Source organism: Balaenoptera ricei, chromosome 14 (genome assembly GCF_028023285.1).
Source record: "Balaenoptera ricei isolate mBalRic1 chromosome 14, mBalRic1.hap2, whole genome shotgun sequence".
Lineage (NCBI taxonomy): Eukaryota > Metazoa > Chordata > Mammalia > Artiodactyla > Balaenopteridae > Balaenoptera > Balaenoptera ricei.
The window spans coordinates 27,778,199-27,800,708 of NC_082652.1; the positions used below are offsets into that span (position 1 = coordinate 27,778,199).

At 65.5% G+C, this 22,510-nt stretch overlaps 2 protein-coding genes across 3 annotated transcripts; both read left to right on the forward strand.

Moving 5' to 3' along the window:
* Window positions 1-1,945: 1,945 nt before the first annotated feature.
* Window positions 1,946-10,122, forward strand: SEPTIN5 (septin 5). Of its 2 annotated transcripts, XM_059894177.1 has the most exons (12): window positions 1,946-2,049; window positions 2,181-2,191; window positions 6,415-6,511; window positions 6,617-6,703; window positions 6,941-7,064; window positions 7,143-7,277; window positions 7,390-7,507; window positions 7,596-7,697; window positions 8,494-8,590; window positions 8,675-8,810; window positions 8,928-9,030; window positions 9,144-10,122. In XM_059894177.1, exons 1-12 carry the CDS (start codon window positions 2,007-2,009, stop codon window positions 9,198-9,200), a joined length of 1,110 nt encoding a protein of 369 aa, XP_059750160.1. In that variant the 5' UTR covers window positions 1,946-2,006; the 3' UTR covers window positions 9,201-10,122. The 2 variants fall into 2 exon arrangements, with proteins under 2 accessions (XP_059750160.1, XP_059750159.1); XM_059894176.1 differs by lacking the exons at window positions 1,946-2,049; window positions 2,181-2,191 and adding an exon at window positions 5,099-5,808.
* A 246-nt stretch (window positions 10,123-10,368) lies between these two features.
* GP1BB (glycoprotein Ib platelet subunit beta) lies at window positions 10,369-11,255 on the forward strand. The gene is made up of 2 exons (XM_059894179.1): window positions 10,369-10,378; window positions 10,614-11,255. The coding sequence occupies exons 1-2, from the start codon at window positions 10,369-10,371 to the stop codon at window positions 11,219-11,221; spliced, it is 618 nt and encodes a 205-aa protein (XP_059750162.1). The 3' UTR covers window positions 11,222-11,255.
* Window positions 11,256-22,510: the final 11,255 nt, after the last annotated feature.

The window sequence follows — 22,510 nt, forward strand, 5'->3', positions numbered from 1 at the left end:
TCTCCTCCTATGTCCCCACAGGCACAAGCTTGCCTGGCTCAGTCTGTGCTAAATGTCGAACTGTCATGTTTCACTGCCCGATTGACCCATTTTGCAAAGCTCCAGGTCCCCTGAGATGGGGTTCTCACCGAGCCCCTCAGGGCTGATGAAGGCTCAGAAGTCCTGCCTGGCACTCAAAGTGTCCCCTCCGGCCCCACTCCTTTATCCACAATTCCAAATTCCCAAAAGATCTGAAACAAAGGTTTTCAAAACTTGGTGGCAAAGCCAGCCTTGAACAGATATACATTTACTATGATCTTTATTTATTCCAGTTCGTGTGAACAGTTGTGCTTCAGTACAAAATTCTTAAAAAAAATTTTTTTTTAATATTGTTTGGCCGTGCAGAGCGGCATGCAGGACCTTAGTTCCCCAACCAGGGATCAAACCAGCACAGAGTGGAAGTGCAGATTCTTAACCACTGAACCACCAGGGAAGTCCCTCAGTACAAAAATCTTAATGTGCCTGATTACGGGGTGCAGCCCCAGGGTCCAATGAGGTATCATGTAATGTATGAGATATACAAAAATTCTGAATTCCAAACACATCTGGCCCCAAGGCCTGGGTGAGGGGTGGGGGCGGTGGACCATCCCCACACATCGCAGTGCTGGAGCAGGCGGCAGTCTGGTAAAGGGAAACGGGCTCAACCTGGCCCCAGGATTTCACAGAGTGATGGTGCTGCTCTCGTGGCTTTTTCACTTAGAGGTGAAACAACTCTGCCCAGTGCTGGTGCTCAGAGGTGGAGGAGCCCAAAGGCTAGCGGAGGGAGGAAGGGGTGCAGGAGGGCAGGGAGGGACGGGGCTTCCTGCCTGTGGAGGGAGCAGCAGGCCTTCTCCCACACAGGACCCTCCCTCACCTGGGAAGCTGGTGACCACTGGCCGGACTGTCACTTTCTGCAGGACTGAAAGCTCCAGACGTGCCTCCTGGGGGTACTCCGGGGAGGTCCAGGCCAAGGGCACCTGGGAGTGTGGCAGTGACCGAAGACACAAGAGGCACTCATGCTGGTGAGTCCTCAGCTTCCCATCTGTAAGTGGGGTGCAGGCCCTGACCTGCCCCGCCTTCACAGTGCCCTGGGGGGCCCCCTGCAACCCTTCTCAGGGTGCTAGCAGGTCTGCCTCTGGGTCTGCAGAGCAGAGGGTGCCAAGGTGGGCATGGGGGGCGCAGGCCTCAGGTTGGGCCCGTCCTGTCCAGGATGGCGGCTCATTCCCCATCAATAATCCTGGAAAGGGGGCCGGCTAACGGCCCAGGTGTGTGGGCTTGCAGAGCTGCGCGCACAGCACCGAGCAGCTGCAGGAGAGGAGCTGGGGCTGGCCCCCGCCACGCATCAAGCTTTCTGCACAGTGACCATCACCTTTCCTGCCACGGCCAGGAGCAGGACTCCCCAGGCCAAAGCCTCCGGCGTCCATCCTGATGAGGTGAGGAGGGGCATCCACTGACCTCAGTGAGCAGAGCATGCCAGGGGTTGGTTGGGGTGGGGGGTGGCATGAGGAGGGAGACCCCAGGGGCAGGCTTTACAGGCGGGCCACACCAAGGATGGCCAGAGGTCAGGCCTGGACTGGGGTCCCACGAAGGCAGAGGAGTCAGCCCGGGTCTGGGCAGGGGGGCGGGTTGTGGGCAGGGACGGGATGGAGGGCGTGGTACGTGGGCAGGGGCCCGGCAGCGGGGAGGGGAGGTGGGCAGGGGGCGCGGCCACGGGGGTGGGCGCGGAGCGGGTCTCGCGGTGTCCGGGCGCCTGGCCGGCGGGAGGCGAGGGCGTCGCCCCAGGCAGCGGGCGCGGGGTCTGTAGGGGCGCCTGGGTCCCCACCCCCGCTGGCCGCGCAGGGTCGCGCGTGGGCGCGGCGGGCGCCGATTGGCTGGCGGGAGCGCGGGCGGGGCGGGCGGCGGCGCGGAGGGGCCGGTCACCCTGCAGCCCGGCCTCGGCCTCCGCTCGTCGCCGCCCCGCCCGCGCGCACGTTCCCCCGTCGGCCACCATGAGCACAGGCCTGCGGTACAAGAGCAAGCTGGCGACCCCAGGTGAGCCCGGCGCCCGCCCGCGCGCGCGCGCGCGCACTCCTTTGTCCCCGCCGCCCGCACGCCTCTCACCGTGTGTCTCGGTCTCTCCCCTGCCCGCCGGCCCGGGCCCGGACCCCGACCCGACCCCGCAGAGGACAAGCAGGTACGTGTGCGCCGTCGGTCACCCGGCCCGCTGTCACCCATTGTGCCACCAACGCCGCGGCGCCCCAACGCGACCCCGCCCCCGCCGGCCGTCATCCCGCTCTGTCGCGATAACCGATAACCGATTGTCAGCCTGGGCAGTGCCGCCAACCCGGGGCTGCAGAGGGGAGGAGCGGCCGCAGTGCCTCCGGGCCTGGCTCCTGACCCTCGAGGCATGGCGTGCGCTCCTCCCCGGTTGGGGGATGGGCCGGGTGCCCCTCTCCCACTGGTGCAGCGCCAGCCTCTCCTTGCTGACCTGGCCCGTGGCCGTGTGCTGGGGGTCCTGTGTGAGGCCATGGTCATGGAACGCCACGGGCTGGGGGAGGGGTCCGAGTCCACCAGCCAGGGCCAGTCCCTGAGCAGCCCCACAGGGGAGCTTCTGGCCACCCCACCCAACTTCTCTGCATCTTATGCCTCCTCTCCACACACACCAATGTGAGTGGGCTGATCTGTGGCCAGGCCTCTTCCCCAGACTGGGAGCCTCCAGGGCCTGGTCTGAGTCATCCCGGTGCTCAGCACCAGTCTTCAAATCTAGGGGGTACAAACTGGTTTCTCAAAGGGCTGGCTTGGACCCCAGTGTCCAGGAATAGAGGGCCGGACAGGAGGCTGGCCTGGGCACTCGCTGTGAACCTAACTGAGGTCAGGTTTAAACAGCTAGGAGACCCCAAGAGGGCGTGGGGGGGTGGGTAACCGGGGGAAGCTGGGGGTTCTGGGGCAGCCCTGCTGGGGGCCTCTCTGGCTTGAGCTCAGCCATATTTAGGGCAGAAAAGAAGAGCCCAACTCTGGCACCAGGGTGGCCTTGGCAACCCTCGTCTGGGATGGGGGTTCACACCCTGGGTGGATGCTGGGTGGAGCCCAAAGTCTTGGCCTAGGTGCGGCAGGCGGGCCAGGAGTGGCCCAGCAGGTGGGGTGGGAGCTGGGAGTCACTCCTGCCCAGTGCCAGGCCCCTAGCAGGGATACGCCCCACCCTGGGACGGGTGAGGCTCACAGGGAGGGGCCGCAACCACCTCACCCTGCCAGCAAGGGGCTCCCCGGGAGCCCGGGCCAAGAGCTGCCTCCCCATCGTGGCGGGTCAAACAATGAAGGAGATGCAGGGGCACACTGCCACCAAGCTATTGTTCAAGGGAGAGAAAGAGGGAAGGCCTGGGAGACCAGCCCCCTCTTCTCCTGGGCCTGCGGGCACTCAGGGACCCTCCTGCTGAGGCTTGAGCCCCTTCAGGCCTGTCTGCCCCTCCTGGAGCTCAGCTAGGACCAGCCTTACCTGTTCCCTGCTCCCAGGACCAGAGGGAGAGAGCATTATGCGGGTGGGGTGTGGGGTCCCCTGGGAGCAGGGCCAGGGAGCCCGGTGTTTGGGGAAGGCTCCCCGTGGGTCTGGGGGAGCCGGAAGCCCGCAGTAACTCTGCTGTTCCATTGTTGGTATTACTGAGCATCAGCCTCTCTGCACTCTGGGAAAGGGGGCAGGGGAGCTCTGTGGGCCCCCTCTGTGCCCACCCATCTCAGACACTGCGGAGGGCTCTGGTGGTCCTCTGTGCCCCCTCCCCCAACTCCCACCCCATCTCTAGCAGTGGTGGGGCCTTCACTGGCTCTGGCGGCTGGGGTGATTCTAAGAATGGAAATGCCTCGAGAGTGTCAGGCACCAGGAGGAGGTGGGGAGGAGGTGGGCGCAGCAGTGTCTGTGGCTCGGGAAGTCCTGAGGAGTATTTGTTATGCCTCGGGGGCCAGAGAAAGGGAGAGGAAGGGCCCCTTCCTTGGGGATCCCCCAGGGAATCCCCAGGCCCCATCTGGACGAAGTCAGGAGATGGGGCAGGCAGGCAGGGAGCTGGTCTTGTCCCCCTGACCCGGACCTCCACTGAGGCTGTGCCTTACCGATGGGGAAACTGAGGCCTTCTGGGGGCAACGAGCCCGTCAGGCACCAGGCTGTGGGGTGCCAGCTCTGTCTGTCCTCCTGGAGATGCCCTGGGACCGAGATGTCAGCCTGTCTGGGCAGGAACTGGGCTGAGGGGCCATGTCTAAATTGGAGCCGGGCGTGGAGGCTGGGTGGGACTCAGCCCCAAGGCCCCTCGCAGGTCCGCGTGGTGGAGGGCTGGGGCCAGCGCGGACGCTTTCTCAGAGCCAGGGCTGGGGGCGGGCTGGGGAGCTGGGGCCTGTGGCTCCCCCCCCTCCTCTCGGATGAAAGGCTTCCCTGTTCCCAGCAGTGGGCCCACCCCTCCTCCCCAGGTGCCAGCAGCCTCCAGGCCACACAGCAGCAGCACGAGCCTAGACAGGGGGACAGAGGCCCCTTAAGCAGGGAGCCAAGAAGGGAGGGCCTAGGTGGGGGAGAACTGTGGGGCCTCCCGTTCCCACTGACGCACAGTCTAGGGGCATGTCTCTTTGGATCCTCAGCTCCTTTGCAGGCCTCCCTTGCCACCGGGCTGGTGCTGGCTTGTTCAGATTCTGGTGGGTCCTGCGGGCAGGGTCAGTGAGGAAGGGTTTGGGGGCTCAGGAGACCCCTGTGGTCCCTGGGGTGGCCGCACAGGTGTGAGGGCTGAGCTGGCTGGAGCCCTCCAGGCCCTGTGTTGCCCAGTCCTGTGAGAGCAAGGTGGAAGCTCAGAGGGAGTGTCCCCCTTAGGGGGAGGGGTTCACTCCAGCACCCCCTACCTCTGCTGGCAGCGGCTGTCTGGGGGCAGAGGTGGCAGCGCAGGGCTGGCCAGCGGGTTTGTGGAGCTACTCACTGGCCACAGCTTCCAAGTTTGCAGAGGTGGGGGTAGGGGTTGGGCATCTAGTGCTCTGATCGCTCCCTTCCCCCAGCGTAAGCCTCCGCGGGCCTGGGTGGGGAGGTGGGCTCTGCCCTCGCAGGTTCCCCACTTCTCTCGGCGGCCACGGCGGTGAGAATTCTCCAGACACACGCGCACACACGCGAGGGGCGGGCCGTGCGTCGGTGGGTAGCTGGGGGCGCCTCTGTGACACCGCCGCGGGAGAGTAGGGGGACCGGGCGGGCTCCCGCGGGCGCGCGCGTGGATGGGGGCGTACTCGGGCGCCCTCTGGCAGGCGGGACGCGGCAGCGCAGACCCGGCCGTGGACCCGGCCCCCCGCCCACCCGGCTGTGCAGTCGCTGGACTGACGGCCTGAGCCGCGCCGCTCCGCGCGCAGCCGCCCGCCAGCCCGCCGAGCTGGGCCCTGCCCTCCTCCGCTCCGTGGCTCCGCCCGCGCGGCCCAATTTCCAGGCGACTGTCTCCCGGAGACCGCGCGCTCCTCTCCGGCGCGAGGGCCCGCCTGTGCCAGGGGCAGGCCCGCCTGGGGCCGGACGAGCGGCTTGGTGGCCTCGGGGTCCCGGCATCGCGTGAGCGCCGCCCCTCCGGGCTTCGGTTCCCGCGTCCGTAACCCGTAACCTATAACCCGGGGGCGAGAACAGGGCCTCGGGGCCGCACAGGGCGCAAGCCCCTGGCGCATGGCTGACGCCGGGTGGGCCTGACGCACTCTGGGCCCCAGCGCAGCGGGCAAGGTCCCGGGGTCGCTGCGATGGACTCGCTGGCGGCACCCCAGGACCGCCTGGTGGAGCAGCTGCTGTCGCCGCGGACCCAGGCCCAGAGGCGGCTCAAGGTGTGTGTGGAGAGGGGAGCGGAAGGTGGGTCAGCTGTGCGCCCGCCCCTCGCGCACGGACTGGGGATTTGACAGGGGCTGCAGGGCCGGGGTCCTGGGGTGGGCGCCAGAGGCCGCGGGAGGCTGGGCGCCGCTGTCTATAAATAGCCCCTGCTCCGCCGTCGCCGCAGCCAGCCACCCCCGCGGCTGGATCGGGGCCAGACGGGGCCTCCCACCCCTTACACTCGGGAGGGGTGAGTATTGAGGTGGGGGCTTCTCCAGTCTCTGAGGGCCTTGGGCGTGTCTGAGGGGTCTGGGTCCTGGTGCCCTCTGCCCACCACCCAAGGGGGGACACCGCCTTGCCCGCTGTGCCTACCACTCCCTTCCACACGCACACAGACTCCATCTCAGTCCCTGCGAAGCCCTCGTGGGCGCCTCCACGCTCCACCCCCACCTGCCTTCCACCTCCAGGGCCTTTGCCCACAGGCCCTCACCCACTTCTGCCATTGAGATGCCCCCTTCCTGGGGACCCTGCCCTGCTGCCCCCTGGCCTGAGCTGGGTAGGGGCCAAGGCACTGGGCTGCCCCAGGAACCCCAGCGTGCCCCTGACCCCCCCGCCCCCGCCAGGACATCGACAAGCAGTACGTGGGCTTCGCCACACTGCCCAATCAGGTGCACCGCAAGTCTGTGAAGAAGGGCTTCGACTTCACGCTCATGGTGGCGGGTGAGTGGGCCGGCCTCCAGGGCGGGCGGGGGGCACTGGCAGCCAGGCTCTGTCTGGGCTGGGGCCTGGGACCTGACCCGACTTTCTCACTGCACCTGTGGGCAGGGGAGTCGGGCCTGGGGAAGTCCACACTGGTACACAGCCTCTTCCTGACTGACTTGTACAAGGAGCGGAAGCTGCTCAGTGCTGAGGGTGAGTGGGCCCCACGCGGCCCTGGCGCTGCCACCATCTCCTGCTGGGTGACCTCTCCGAGGGCTCCTTCCAGGTCCAGCCTGCTCCTCTGTCCCCGAAGCATGGGTCTCCCGTTCAGGGTCCAGATCACCGCCGGGCCACATAGCCAGGGATGAGAACGAGGGTTTGGGCTGCCCGGGGTGGGAGTGAGGGTCGCAGAGGCTGTTCCAAACCATCCTCCCACCCGCCCTGCCACAGAGCGCATCAGCCAGACGGTCGAGATCCTGAAGCACACGGTGGACATTGAGGAGAAGGGGGTCAAGCTGAAGCTCACCATTGTGGACACGCCAGGCTTCGGGGATGCCGTCAACAACTCTGAGTGGTGAGGAAGGCCTGCCCGGTCTGCCCTGGCCCCCGGCCACCAGCCACCAGCCTGGCCTCATGTGCCCCCTGCCCTCAGCTGGAAGCCCATCACCGACTACGTGGACCAGCAGTTTGAGCAGTATTTCCGGGACGAGAGTGGCCTCAACCGCAAGAACATCCAGGACAACCGTGTGCACTGCTGCTTGTACTTCATTTCCCCTTTTGGGCACGGGTAGGTGGCTGCCCCGGGCCAGGGGTGCGGGTCCTGCCCATCCCTGCGGCGCCCCCTCCCACCACCCCCACCCCATGAGCCCCTCGCCCCTCGCCCCGGCTGCTCTCCACAGGCTGCGGCCCGTGGACGTGGGCTTCATGAAAGCCTTGCACGAGAAGGTGAACATCGTGCCCCTCATCGCCAAAGCCGACTGTCTTGTCCCCGGTGAGATCCGGAAGCTGAAGGAGCGGGTGAGCCTGTGCGGCCGCGGGGCGCAGCCGGGACTCTGGTGGGGCCAAGGGCACCAGCCCCTCACCTGATGGCCCTTGCCTGCCGCAGATCCGGGAGGAGATCGACAAGTTTGGGATCCACGTGTACCAGTTTCCTGAGTGTGACTCGGACGAGGACGAGGACTTCAAGCAGCAGGACCGGGAACTGAAGGTGAGGCTGCAGCACTGGGGGTAGGGGACCCAGAGGCCACTTTACACCAGGTTGGGAGGAGGGCCAGGGCCCAGGTCTGATCTGGGGGGCAGGAGTCTTTCGTCCAGGCCATAGAGTCTTCACCTGGGGCTGGGGCTAGGGTGGCCCAGGTCCCCCGCTGGCTTGTGTAGTTGGGTCCCCATGTAGTTAATAGGTCATGGAATGCTTGCCAGGACCTAAAGGCACAACCACTGGCCAGGCCCCCACCCTGGCCCTTCGCTCAGCCCCCTCGCCATGCTTCACCCGCAGAAGGGCCTGGTCCAATGGCCCCAGGCCTGTGCATGTCCTGGCTCCCAGAATTCTGAGCTCCGGGGGTGGGGGTGGCTTTGAGTGCCCCAGGGGTTAGAGTGGCGATGGCAAGCCCAAGCTGGGGACAGGTGGCCACCGAGCCAGGAGCAGGGTGGACCTTTCACCCCGAAGTCAGCAGGGGTATCACTAACAGGAGGCATGGGCTCTGCCCTGGGAAAGGAATGGGGAGGCACTAGATGGAGTGGCTGTTGGTGGGGAGGGGTATCAGGAGGGGGGGTACATCTGATGGGCACGGCCCAGCAAAAGCCCTAAGGTGTAAGCTGCACCAGTTCTGGCTTCAGCTGGCAACAGAGAGGCCAGAGGTGGGGACAACAGGGTCTCTTTGGGGAGAGGTTGTTGATGGTGATTCTGGAGGGGCAGACCAGGCGCCTAGTGCCCATGCCCCTCTCCCACCACTGACCCCACACCCATGCTAACTGGGAGTGAGCCCTTGCACCTGCCCCCCCAGGAGAGCGCACCCTTCGCTGTTATCGGCAGCAACACGGTGGTGGAGGCCAAGGGGCAGCGGGTCCGGGGGCGTCTGTACCCCTGGGGGATCGTGGAGGGTGAGTCGAGGCCTGGGGCACAGCATTTGGGTGGGAAGGCTCCCCTGGGCTGGTGCCTCACCCACCGCCTGCCCCTGCCCACAGTGGAGAACCAGGCACACTGCGACTTCGTGAAGCTTCGCAACATGCTCATCCGTACACACATGCATGACCTCAAGGACGTGACGTGCGACGTGCATTACGAGAACTACCGAGCGCACTGCATCCAGCAGATGACCAGGTGTGTGACCCACCCGCCCTCGGACCTGCCCTGACCCCCACCCAGAGGTGTGGGAGCCACAGGGTATCGAGGGTCAGCCCAACCCCCAGCAGCTTATCCCTGGTGTCCACCCTGCAGCAAACTGACGCAGGACAGCCGCATGGAGAGCCCCATCCCCATCCTGCCACTGCCAACCCCCGATGCTGAGACGGAGAAGCTCATCAGGATGAAAGATGAGGAGGTTGGTAGGCAGCAGGGGAGGAGCAGGGGCTGGGGGTGGGGACAGGGCCAGGCCCGTCCCAGTCCCATCACACTTCTCACCCCGCCCTCCGTTGTTCCTGCCCCGCCCCCTAGCTAAGGCGCATGCAGGAGATGCTGCAGAAAATGAAGCAGCAAATGCAGGACCAGTGACCCCACCACAGCCCCACTTTGCCATGGATATACTGCCAGTTTCCAGGCTGGCCCTTCCCACCCCTGGACCCCGACTGGCCTGGACTCGACCCCGGATTCGTCTGGATCGCCAACAGGCCTGGACACAACCCCAATTCCAGAGTGGCCCAGACCTGGACTTTTCCCTACTGTTCCTGAACTGACCCAGAGACGCGGGGTCGCAGCCCCCAGCCAACCCTAATTTATTCTCAGCATCAGCCCCTCCCCTCATTTGTATCTGCTTCCAAGGGGCCTGGACAATGGCCCCCACAACCAGCCCTCTCTGGCCTTGGGGGAGCAGGAGCTAAGTTGGATGGTGACTTCTGAGATCTCCCCCGAACCCAGAAGGTCACAGCACTTAGATTCCAGGCCCTACTCAGATGGGCGGGTAAACCAAGGCAGAATAGGGGAGCAGATCCGCAGGATCCTGGGCCTATTCCCTGCCCAGTGCTGCAGAGTGAACCTGGGAGCCCTCACTTTGTGCTGAGGTGGGCCAGGTCCTTCTTACATCCTCACCCACTCACCAGGTAGCTCAGCGGGCAGGTTGGACAGCCGAAGCAATTAGGATCCCTCCAGACCTTAGGAGGCCAGCTGGCTGCTGGGGAGGAATAATGGGGCTGGGATGCTTGTGAATGCCTACGCCCCTCCCCCATGGCCATGGCCTGGCTCCAGGAGCAGTGGGTGGTGGGCAAACTGGCAACCCCCATCCCTGGACCACCCTTCCCTGTTGGTCTCTGGAGGCCTGTTCCCCCCAGCAGCACTGTTGCCCCGGGTTCCTGAGCCCTTGGTCCCCCATCCCTCCACCCGCATGATCCCTGCCCCCAAGCTCCATTCTCCAGTTTGTTCAGTTGTGAATGCTGCGTCCTGTCCTGGTGACAGGAGAACAATGTTGGTGAACGTCGAAGAGGGTGTCCGAGTGCTCCGTGCGCCCCTGGGAGCGAGTGGGGCGGAAGCCCGGTCGGCCGGCAGCCTGGCGATAGCCCTCTATCTGCGCTGCCGGCTTGGCCTCCGGGTTATTTCTGAAGGGTGACCGGGCTGTGGTCGGTTTGGCGGGTGCGCTGGGGCCTGGCAGGGGCGGGGCGGCTTTATCGCCCGGTTCTGCGGCTGCTGCCTGGCGCTCCAGAGCTAGCTGGGCCGCTGTCCTCTCGCCATGGGCTCCGGTGAGTCTGGGGTCTGCCCGGGCCAGGCCGCTCCCTGAGTAGAGTCCGGTGGGGAGGTGCTTAGTCCTCTGGGCTGTAGTCGGGAGAGGTTTGGGTCAGACTTAGAGGGCACTTCCAGCCGGTGTGCCGGGCTGTCGGGGTGGAGAGGCTCGCGGGTGGTGGGGGGCACGCGGGTGCCCCGGGACCCCGCCCAGGAGCCCCAAGGGCCGGGCTCACCGCGGCGCTTCCCTTCCAGGGCCGCGCGGGGCGCTGAGCCTAATGCTTCTGCTGCTCGCGCCGCCGGGCCGCCCGGCCGCTGGCTGCCCAGCCCCATGTCGCTGCGCGGGGACGCGCGTGGACTGCGGGCGCCGCGGGCTGACGTGGGCTTCGCTGCCGGCCGCCTTCCCGCCGGACACGACCGAACTGGTGCTGACGGGCAACAACCTGACGGCGTTGCCACCGGGGCTGCTGGACGCGCTGCCGGTGCTGCGTGCCGTGCACCTGGGCGCCAACCCCTGGCGCTGCGACTGCCACCTGGTGCCGCTGCGCGCCTGGCTGGCCGGCCGGCTGGAGCGCGAGCCCTACCGCGACCTGCACTGCGCCGCGCCCCCCGCGCTACGGGGCCGCCTGCTGTCCTACCTGGCGGAGGAGGAGCTGCGCGCCGCCTGCCCGCCTGGCGCGCTCTGCCGCGGGGCGCTGGCGGCGCAGCTCCTGCTACTCTGCCTCGGGCTGCTGCACGCGCTGCTGCTGGCGCTGCTGCTGTGCCGCCTGCGGAGGCTGCGCGCCCGCGCCGCACGCCGGTGGCCGCTGACTACCCCGCTGTCGGCGGAGCCCGCGACCCCCGAGCCGAGCGACTGGCGCTGAGCCATGCGGCCGGCCCACTGACCGCCCCCGCTCCGGCCGCGTCCTCCGCCCACACGATCTCCCAGACGCGCCCCCCTGCGGCCGCGCGCAGGGGCCCCGCTGCTGCGCGCGCACCGCTGGCGACACGCACGCACCCCCTGGACCTGGATGCCGAGGCGGGCCCGGGGCGAGCCGCTGCCCAGACCAGTCGAGGCCCCCACGCCATCTCCAGTGCGAATAAACCCTGCTCCCCATCCGACCGATCTCTGCACCGTGCGACTCGGAATCCCCCCCCCCTCAAACCCAGAAAGAGCTCCCGGGGATGATTCAAGGGGACACATCGCATGTTCATACACCCAAAATCACCTTCTGGTGTGCACAAGGTCTGGGAGTGAACTCACCTGCTACCGACTCTCCCAGAAGTTCTAGTGAGAAGGCACAGAAGAGCTGGAAGTACAGTGCCCACACTGGCGGGAGTGAGGACACAGGGGACAGTGAGGACAGTGGACAGTGAGGACACTGGACAGGACAGTGTGGGGACGGTGAGGACCCCACAGGAAGTGTAGTTGCCAGAAAGAGCAGATGCTCAGAGTGGCGGTTTCCGGGAGTCAGTGAGGGTCTTCCAGGTGGCTCTGAGAACAGTCCAGGGTGTGAGGTTTCCCCGAAGGCAGTGACTGCACCACACAGGCAGCTTTCAGGGTATCAGGGGTGCACTGGGGATGGTGAGGGTGGTCGGTGGCCCAGCAGATGCTTCCTGGGCATCTGAGCGAGAAGCTCTGGAGGGCAGGTGAGGAGGGGGCGAGCGTTGTGAGCTGGGGTCCACGTAAGTTCCCTGCAGGGGTGAGGAGGCACCTGGGGTTGCAGGGTCTCTGAATCGTGTCCTCCACCTGGCCGCCACCTCCTGCAGGAAGGCACCTCTGACTGTTTCTCAGTCCCTGTCTCTCCGTCCCAGCCCTGGATCCAGGCTGAGCCACCAGGGCCTGGGAATCCTCTGTGGGTGTCCCAGTGAGGCTCAGGCTGCTAATGAGGGCCTGGCGGACCCAAAGAGGGGCTGATGCATTTCCCACTTTTGGGGTCCTGCTCCCGTCCTAGTTGTGGCCCCCACCTGTCTGGCCCTGTGAACAATGAAGGCTGCTTGCTGTTCACCCCAAACAGGACCCTGACAAGGAGCCTCGGGCCTGAGCCCCAGCTGCCTGGCACAGGAAGGCCCCCGGCTCCGCTGACCGGGTCGGGGAGGCTGCCACTGACACGGCCTTTGTCCTGGCCTTTGTGGGACAAGACAGATGGCCCTCCGGTCAGGCTGATGCTATCTCGGGGCTGCCGGTGGGACGTGAGGCAGGAGCCACCCCCTCCTTTGTGGGCAGGTGCATGGCATCCGGCCCATTGTGGGCTGCAGTTGACTGTCTGGCCGTCCATCCAGCCTTATCACCACATCTGGGACAGCGGCCCCTTTTGTACAAATAAACTGCCACCCTACCTCCCCCAGGGAGTGTCCCAGAGCCCCTGGTGGGGATCAGAGGTAATAGTCATTGTCAGAGCAAGGTCCACAGGCCACCCCCTAAATTCAGCCCCAATGTGGTACAGGAAGGGGGTGTCACCCCTACTTTCTAGAAGAGGAAACCAAATCCCAGAGGAGGGTCTCTCTGCTGGGCCCCAGAGCTTTCTCCATGGCTGCACTGGGAGCAGAGCTGAAACCAGGCCCCTGCGACCCACTCTCCTCCTCACTGAGGCCTTTGGGGGGCAAATGCAGGTCCCAGAGAAAGTGGCCTTGGGGTCCTAGGTGACCCCAAGCTAAGAGAAGGAGGCCCCCCTGGGCCATGGGACAAGGTCCCAGCAGGAGCTGTGAGAAGTGGTGAGCAGGAGCCCAGCTCCACGGCCAGTGTCCTGCTGAGAGGGTGGGCATGAGGGCCCCGAGGGCCAGGAGATGCAGAAGACTGGAGCTTCTTCGAAAGAGGGAAAAGGCTGGCATCACAGTGTGGTCAAACTTAAGGAAGAACTTCCCACTCGGACAACGGGGCAGTGGCGCCACGTGGTTTCTCCAGGCTTGCCCCTCCCTCTTGCCAGTTCTCCATGATTTTGATGCGCTCCGGCCAAGGTACTGACCACAGGGGGATGCCAGCCTGGACTCGCTGGCTGACCTGGCCCAGCCTGCTTGGAGCCCCCAGTCCCAATCCTGACCCTAAGCTGACCCTCCACACACTAACCCTGGGGCCTCAGCCTCCAGAGTGTGGGGAATTGGAACAGTCCCAGCTCAGGGACCCTGAATGAATGGCCCTGTGCACGGATGGGGAGTGGACACCCCTCCCCCAGCTCCAGGGCCTATGGTGCCCCTCCCTCCAGCACTGTCCTCCATCTCATGGATGACACACCTGCCCCAGGGTCCCTTCCCCACTGATAGGCTGGTCCCCTCTGGGGCCTCAGACTCCTTCCAGATAGGAACAGGTCAGGGTCCACTCAGAGCTCTGCCAGCCCCTCATACCTGCAGCCCCCAGGCTGGCTGATTCAGGGCCCCCTGCCCTGCAGCCCCAGGATCCTCCGACCACAGACTGGCCCCCCAGCTTCCCGGGGGGTAGGGGGGTGGCCAGTGGTGTGGCTCCCAGGACCCCCAGCCTTAGATCAAGGCCCAGCCCTTCCCAGGGCAGGCATGACCTTCCTGCTCTCTGTCCTAACTATTCAAGGCCTCCATTCAACATGTCCTCAGCAGGGCGCGTCTTGGCCCTGCCCTGCCCAGACACGTGGTGCAGGACCCTAAGGCTGCCCCGGGACTCAAACCACATCCTGGCTAGTGAACGACAACCGAGGGATTGCATAGAGGGAGACCCGGCCGGGCCAGACAGCGGCCCAGGCAGACAAAACCCTGACCTGCGCGGGGAGCCTCGGTGTTTTCATCCCTGAAAGGGGCTGATGCCTGTGTCTCGTCCTCCCCGGTCGCACGACCCCAGCCCGGCAGCAGAGGGCGCTCGCGACCTGCAGGAGAGCCTGTGCGGGGCGCCTGGGGCGGAGGGGCGCAGGGCGCAGAGACACCAGGCTCGCCGGGGAGCGGTGCTCAGAGCAGGACCTGCCCAGGCTGGAGGGGGCGGGCCCCGGGGTCCGCAGATCGCGGCCGTGGGGGCGGGGAGGGGGAACGAGGGGGCGCCCGCCTCCCCCGCCACGCGCTGACAGCCGGTCGCGAGGAAGATAAGGGACCTCTTCTGCCGGAGGGGAGTGGGGCGGGGGAGTCTGCCCAGGTGAGCCCTCCGCCCTCCGCCCTCCGCCCTCCGCCCTCCGCCGCTTTTTGGCTCCGTAAACACTTATTGAGTCCCTGCAGTGTGCACCGGACGGATGGGGGCTGCGAGGCCGCGTGGAGGGGACCGTGAGAGGCTGACTGGCTCCCGGATGCCCAGGGAGTGGGACATGGGATCCGCCACCTCCCAACCAACCTGGCGGCGCAGTGCGGGTCCCCAGTGGGCGCCTCCTGCCTGCGGAGGGGTCGGCCGCTCGCTGGGCTTGGACTCGAGGGGCCCACGCGGACGAGGCCCTGGGAAGGGCTGGGGGCCAAGCCCTGGCCATGATTGGGGGTGGGCGCGCCGCCCAGACGGAGCAACAACACTGGCGTGGGTGGCGGGGCCCTGGGGGCCCATAGCTCAGCGCAGAGTCTGCGCCCACCCCCAGCGTTTCCGATGGAGGACAGGCAGCGGGTGATAAATCACCAGCTCCCACCCCCACCCACCGGTGCCTCCATGGAGAAGGGGGGCTTCGAGAGACAGAGACAGAGCCCGAGGCAGACAGAGACAGGCCTAGATACAGAGACAACCTCAGAGACAAAGGCAGCTACAGCCGCCCAAGGACACCGCCAGGTCCCCTTACCTCCCACCCCCAGACCCCCCTCCACCAGGCCCATCTGGAAACCAGCTGAGAGCCACCCCACCCAGCCTGCCAACCCCCAACAAGGAGGAAGAGGAGGAGGGAGCAAGGACTTTGCAGCCATGACTCCCCTCCCCCTGGAGGACCATAAATCAGCAGGGGGCTCTCGGGAAGCCCTCCCCCCCAGGCTGAGGGGGGTCTTTGGGGTCACTGGCCCTGGTGACTGGGCCTGGCCCTAGCTGTATCCCTCCCTCCTTTAGCAGTCCTTAGGGGATCCCCCTGCTCCAGCTCTCTCTTTCTGCAGCCCAGTCACAAACCCAGAACTGTCTACACCCAGTGCTGTCTACACTGGATGCGCAGTCTATCCTCCCTCTTCTCTCTGTCCGCAGACAGGAAATGTCTGCAGGGAGACGTCCTGTCCTATCAGGAGACCCTGGGCTGGCCCTGCAGGAACTGGGGTCAGCGGTCCTCCCCAGTGAAGCCTCCAGGGGGTCCCCTCTGCCCCAGGGGAAGTGCTATCTGTCCCTTCTTCCATCCTGCTTTCCTGTCACCACCACCCCCAGCTGCTGAGGGCCAGCTGGACAAAGGGTGCTGAGAGATGGGCCAGGTGGGCCCCCGCCACAGGTGTGAGCACCCCCTGGGGTCAGGCGAGGCTTGAGAGAGCCCACAGGATGCTCCCAGGACCTGCAGGGTGGGCCCAGACCCCAATCCCAGCCGGACCAGCCTCAGCAATCCCTGCCCTGGGCGTCTGTCCTGCAGACAACCCGCTGGACCCATGTGGCAGAGATAAGGCCACCTGTACACAGGGAAACCCACAAACGTCCACCATGACATCTTTCCTGGCTTGTCTCAAAGAGTGGTAGGGGCGAGGACAGGGGCTTCCTTGTCTCAAAAGATCTTTGGAGCTCTGGGAATTCTGTGCCTGAGAGAGGTGCTGAGTGTCCTGGGGGCTGGCCTGGGCCTCGTCATGCGGACGGTCCCCTTGACCCTCAGAACAAACCCCCTGAGCCCTGGGATGTCAAAAGCACTGACCCAGTGTGTGGAGGTGGGGAATGGGAGGGTCTCCTGGAGATGTCCAGGAGCTGCCTCACAGGGGAGGATCCAGAGAATGCAAGGGCAGGAGGTGCGCTGGGCTCAGCCCGTGGGAGGGAGGGGGTGCAAGGGCCCCCTCCCCCCAGCGTGCTGGGGGAGGGGGGATGCCGTCCAATCCTTCATTCATTCCCAACTATTCTCCCACCCGTGCACCCATGTGCACTCCTGTCTGGAGGCTGCCAGCTGCATGGGGGAGGGCTGAGGTGCAGGGCCCTTCGTCCCCAGACCTCCACCCAGCAGAGGCCCCCACCCCCCAGCCCAGGTGCTGCTCTCTCTGCCTCTGTGCCAATCACACAGGACCCTGGGACCATCCCCACAGGAACCCTCAGAGGTGGGAGGGGCTGGAAGGGGATCCTTCAAGCTTTACCTGATGGGCCCCCATGGTGTGGGGGTATGGACCCCAGGGGAAGTAGAAGGTTCCCATGGCAGCCACTTCTGCCCAGGTGTGTGGATGGGCCTGGCATGCCCACCCCTGAAAGGGAGGCTGCAGCTTGGAGCTGGGGGTCCCAGCAGTGTGGGCATCACCCTGGGAATTGTACGCCCTTGGCCTCTGAAGGGCTCCCTGTGGGCGGCCTTGCTTCTACGTGGAAATCTATTTTGATGTGGTTTGTGTTGAGGAGTTTGCTTTTCTCTGTGCTTTGTTTATTTAAAGATGCTCTTGAAGAATTCCAGCCCGTCTGCAGATACTGAGGAAAGGGCTTCTGTCTGGGCAGGGTTGGGAGGGGCAGGGCCCCTGACAGCTGCCTGTCCCAGCACGCCCACCCATGCCCTGTGCCCACCAAAGGTGCACCAGCGACAGACCCAGAGCAGGCAGGGGCCTGGGGACGCCGCCATCCAGGGATATCGCACAGAGGGGCAGTTCAGGAGGCTTTATGAGAAAAGTGGGGCAGACCTGTTTGTGGGGCCCTGGGTCTCCTGGCACTAAATGCCTCACCTGGGCAGACACTTCTTTGTGAGTCCCTGGTGGGGAGGTTCCTATTTTATGGGTCTTTCTGCTGCAGACCCCTCATCTGGGGCCTCTGCTCTGCAGGTCTCTTCTCTGTGGGTTCCTGGGGTGGGAACCCCTGTCAAGGGGGGTCAGTGCCATCTCTCCTTATTTGGGGTGACATGGCTCTGCCACAGTGGCCTCTGGGTCATCCGTCAGACCCTTCTCCCTGGGCTGAGGATCCACTGCCACCAGAATCCCTGGGGCCCACACTCCTGAGCCTCTTGTGGCGAGGCCAGCAGGAGTGACTGGAGCATGACTGTGTCCCCAGATCATCCAGGGACAGGTGAAAGGGCATCAACGGCTAAGGCTGACCTGCAGCCTTGACTCCGTGAAGTTCCCTAGACCTCTTCAGCAATGCCGTTGTGAGTCCACTGAATCCTCCCTAAATCCTTCCTGAGTCTCCCAGCCTGCCCTGGGCCCTCCGGGTCCTCTCCAAGTGCTCCCTGAGGCTCCCAGACCCACCTGCATCTCAGGCTTGGGCTACTGTACCTGGATTGGTCCTGGCAGGTAACTGAGGTTGGTGCCTGTGGAGCCCGGAGCCTGGCACCACCCCACAGGGTCCTGGTAGACAAGGTGGGCGGTGGGCACGGTGGTCTCAGGTGTGGCGGCAGAACCATGAAGGGTCCTCCTGAGTTATAGCCTCACTTCCTTAGCGCCCGCATCTGGGATGTGTTCAGTGGCTGCACGGGCGGCGCCCCTGGACCTCCGAGACAGTCAGAGCAGGTGGGCTCCAGGCACGAGTGAGGCGTCACCATCCCATACCTGTTCCCGATCCGCCTCTTCTCCCAATTTGCTCGCCCTGTATCCTCCCCGTGCAGCGGCCCGGGTCCCCTCCACCAAGATCCTCCTTGTGGGCTGTCTGGGGGTGAGGGAGACCCTGCGCAGAACCTCGCATGCTCTGGGTGGCAAGCCGTGTCCTTGAGCAGCCAGGTCACCTCCTCACGTGTGAGTGTGCGTGTGTGGACGGGAGCTGGATGGTCCTGCCTCCCTGGGTGAGTGGGTCCGCGTCCTCACACCTCCCGCGGGCGCGCGTCCCACCAGCCCGCTGTGCCCCTGTGTGCCCTCGGCCGCCGCCCCTCCCTGCCTGCCGCGCCGTGTGTACACAGGCTTGTTTTCCCTGCCTCGCGGGCCAGGGGTGTGCTCGTAAATCGTGCAGCCGATGACACATTTATCCTGCGGGCGGCTGGCGGTGTGAATTTATGGCTGCCCCTCCCTCCTGGCCGAGGAGGGACAGGGGCCCGAACACCCCACAGGCAGGCACTTACGGGCCGCTAGGCTGGCCGGGCCATTGGGGGGGCCACCAGGAGGGACTCAGGAGTGCTCCCAAGGTCTGGCCAGCTCAGAAGCCCTGCAAAGTCAGGGGACAGATGGCAGCTGAGAGGCTGGGTGGGCTCTTCCTGGGTGTGGGCTGGGGTCGGGGCTTCTAACCTGCTCCACCTCCGCCTCCCACCTATGAACCAGGCGGGACAGGAGGGGCTGCTTCCCTCTGTGTGGACTCAGCCCACCCACTGCTACTAGGCCTGTTGGAGGCATCGAGGTTCGGGGAGGATTGTCTGGAAGGGTGGGGACCCCGAGGGCAGCTGGGGCTGACTACAGGGAGGGGGGAGGCGTGGAAAGTCAGGATGGGGGGCCCAGAGCACCCCTGCCCTCCTCCTCCTTGTAAAGATGGGGAAACCGAGGCCAAGTGAGGAGAAGGGCCCAGATTCCTGCTTCCCAGCATGCAATGCGGGGGTCCCAGGCGCAGCCCCCTCCCAGGGCCCTTTGTCCTGCACAGTCTGCGCGTTGGGGGGGCAGCCAGGTCCGAAGAGGGGAGAGACGATGGAACAGTTAGGTCCCCTTGGGCCACAGCGGGGGATGGGGGCCTGCTGCCTTTCCTCTGTCCGTCTGTCTGTCTCTGAAGGGGGTCGGGTCTCCAGGGGACCCTCTGTCGGCTCTCATGCTCGCCCCCCCTCTGGTTCCCGGCCCCCCACCCCCTACCCGCCGGCCTGTCAGGATGAGCGATGGCGGTGCCCCTCCCCAGGCCCTCAGCCCCAGGCCGGTTCCCGCTCATTAGCCGCTGACACTGTTTGCTTTCCCGCCCGGGACGCCCACCCCCGTCACAGGCCATTTCTCCCGGCGCCCCCCACCCCCGTGGGCCTGCCCGGGGGTCCAGGGTGCCGGGCAGGATCTGCGTTGGGCTCCCAGAGAGATGGCCAGACACAACCCAGCCCCACCCTCACCTGTAGGCGCCAGAGGACAGACCTGAGCGCAATAGTCAGGCCACAGCGAGAGTGAGACTGGGCCATGCCTCTGAGCCTCGGCTGGCCCTGCGGTGACACCCGGGCTGGGTCTCTGGTGACAGGCTCACACTCCCGTCTCTGTCTCTCTTGATCGCTCGTCCCTATTTCTGTCTTTGGCTCTGGTCTTGCCCCCAGCCTCACCCCATGGAATGACCATGGAATGACCATCCCCATGCAGAAGGCACCTCTCCACCCGGTGTCCTTCTGTCCCCCAAGCAGTCCTGGCGCACAGTGTGCGGGTCAGAGGGCGAATCTATGATGCCAAGGCTTGGGGAAGAAGGCAGGCGGAAGGGTGACCAGGTAATAGCTGGGGGTGCCCCCTGGGCCCTGCACCCCAGCTCCAGAGGGCTCCGAGCAGGGGAGGCTGCAGATGGACCGGGGAGGGGGGGTTTGGCATTGGCTCAGCCTCCAGGGCAGCCTTGGGGGCACGTCGGGGGTGGCAGACCGCTTGCTGGCCCCCCCGCCCCCTCTCCATACCCTCCCTTAACGTCAACCCCCACCCAGTGTGGCCACAGCTGGGCGGCATCAGGGTCCACAGGCCGGTGGCAGCCAGTCCTTCACTTAAAAATGTGTTTGTGATTTTGGCGGCGGGGCAGATAACGGTGACGAATGGCCCGTCGGCCCCACGGGGCCCCCAGTCCATCTGGTTTGACTTTGGCCTGTCGTAGGGTGCCCTGGGGGCCCCACCCCTGCCCTCGGGCAGTACCCTCTGAGTGAAGCCCGGGGCCAGCGTGGGCAGCCCTGACGTACCTCTAACCTCTGCAGACATTGGTCCCTCTGCTGGGAACACCCCTGTCCTCCAGCGAGTGTCCCACCAGGGCGACCCTCCTGCCCTGGGCCCGCTGGTACTGGACACTGGCCGGGTCGGTGTAGAGGCCATGCCCTGATCAGGTCTCTCCCCTCCACGGAATGGGGAGCAGTGGGCACCTGGCATGAGGGTGATGGAGGTGGAGAGGCCTGTGGAGGGGGCAGGGCAGCCGGGGCGGGGCCTGGCCGCCTGGCCCGACGGGCAGCGCATGTGGTCATCGTCAGGAGGGATTTCTGACAGGCCTCCCGACCCTCCCACAGCCGCTGAGGCCCCCAGACCATCGATTATCCCTGGAGGGCAGCTTCCGGGTCCGGCCCCGTGCTCGGCTGGGGGGCAGTGAGGTCGAGCCGAGCCCCTCGGCCCAGCCCCTCCCTTCCGCCCCTCTCTGGGCTTCTGGAGGCGGGCAGAGGTGGGGGGCGCCTGCTCCTCCCCCCACAACCATAGGGGCACCCTGGGCCGTCTCAGCCCAGGCCCTTGGAAGCAGCCGGACATGTGGTCGAGGTCCACTTGGTCAGTGCGACCCCAGGGACACGGGCTCCTGCATTCCCAGTGAGCCTTCCCGAGCCCCCCTGCCCAGGTTACAGACAGGGGTTGGACCCTGCCCTCAGTGAGGAGATAGGGGAAGGGGGCGCTTGGAGGTGCCCCCACCCATCTGGGGGTGGGGGTGGGGTGGGGGAGGGCATTGCAGGCCCAGGAGCAGAGCTGGGGGCCATCCCAGAGGCGCAGCCTAAACTGCTCTGTCCCCAGGAGCTGCATCTTCCAGGCGGCCCTGGGTGGGGACAGCTGGGGGGAGGGAGAGGGGCCGGCGCTGCATCAAGACTCCTGCCCCCTCCCTCCAGGCAGGAAAATCCCTCTCCCTTAGTATCACATTGTTGAGAATTAACTTTGTTGAAATAAAAATTGGTCTTGGTATTAACTCGGCCTCGAGGATTTTCTCTGGGATCCTGGAGGCCGCAGAGGGGTCAGACGACCATTCCCAGAGCTGGCTGCTGGCTTGGGTTTCAGGAGTGCCAACGACCTCCTAATCCTCTCTGGGCTGTAACTCCTTGCCTCTTGGGGACACGGTTCCTGGGGTTGGGGGAAGGGAGGAGCTACTCTGGCCCTGCCTCCCCTGACCCTGGCCATGAAGCTGGACAGCATGGACAGCGAGGATCTTGGGGGTCCGGCCCTGGTCCCCCCTACCCCTGATCCCTCCCCCACTTCTCCCCCATCTCTCCATGTCACTTGGCAGCCGTGGCTGATGTCCACGGGACTCCTCCTCCACCCTCAGGGTTCTGCCACAGCCTCGGTTTCCCCTCCATAAAATGGGAGGCTTGGCCCAGCCTGGGTGCGGGAGGCCCTGCAAACAGACGGGCAGCCTGGTGGCCAGACGCTCAGAGGTGGCCCTTCTGGGAGGCGAAAGCCCCGATGTGTGGCCGTGGCCGGAGTCCTCTGGGAGTGAGGACGGGGAGGGGGCGCTGAGGGCTCATGGCCGTTCACAGCCTCAGCCTCAGATGGCAATTGGCAGCCAGGCCGTGCACATGGCTGGGGGGTGAGGACAGAAACATGGGGTCCCCAAGACCAGCTCCCAGGGAGGCAAGCAGAGACATGCGTACCACTGCAGCCACCAAAATGGTGTCTGTCTACACCCGCACAGACCTGTGTGCAGCTGCTCTGAGAGCCGCTGGGGGCCTCACCTTTCACATGGCCCCCTCTGCCTGGTGCGTCTCCCTGGGGCCTTCCACTCATCTGGAGGGTGTGTCTGCCCACAGGGACCCGAGCCCAAGGACAAGAGCAGAGGATGGGGCAGGCTGGGAGGGACCTGCGGGGGCATCCAATTCTCCCACCCCCCCACCCTCTGGCACAAGGACACGCCTGTGCCCTCATAGTCTGGGGTAGGCAGGATTTCCCAGCCGGTGGTCCCCTCACAGCCTCGTCCGACCACAGCCCGAGCAGTGTGTTTTGGGGGGTGGGGTGCAGCCTGGGAACAGGCTGGGATGGGGGCCTGGGAACGAAGGCGGCAGCCCCTGGGGACGCTCGAGCAGGGCCAGCTGTTGCTGACTGGCTCCAATTCCCGCTCTGTGCCGAGGCTGGTCCCCCGGGCCAAGGCCGGTGGTCTGCCTGGGAGGGAGTGGGCAGGCTGGGGGGCCTGTGCCTTCTTCTAGGCGGTGGTCCCTGGGACAGCAGAAGTAGGAGGGAGCCACCTTCATGCTGTACCAGTCGTCCAGGAGGGCTCTCCTGTCCCCCAAGCAGCAGGTCCCGAAGCCTGAATCACCCAAGCCCCCCACCTCCACCTCACCTGGAGCCTGGGCCAACCACCT

Bases quoted from the DNA above. Each gene is read 5' to 3' on its own strand.
- SEPTIN5 (XM_059894176.1), top strand. From the start codon at position 5,728: ATGGACTCGCTGGCGGCACCCCAGGACCGCCTGGTGGAGCAGCTGCTG. The intron at 7,278-7,389 runs GTAGGTGGCTGC...TGCTCTCCACAG, and splicing joins ATTTCCCCTTTTGGGCACGG to GCTGCGGCCCGTGGACGTGG. The intron at 7,698-8,493 runs GTGAGGCTGCAG...CTGCCCCCCCAG, and splicing joins AGCAGGACCGGGAACTGAAG to GAGAGCGCACCCTTCGCTGT.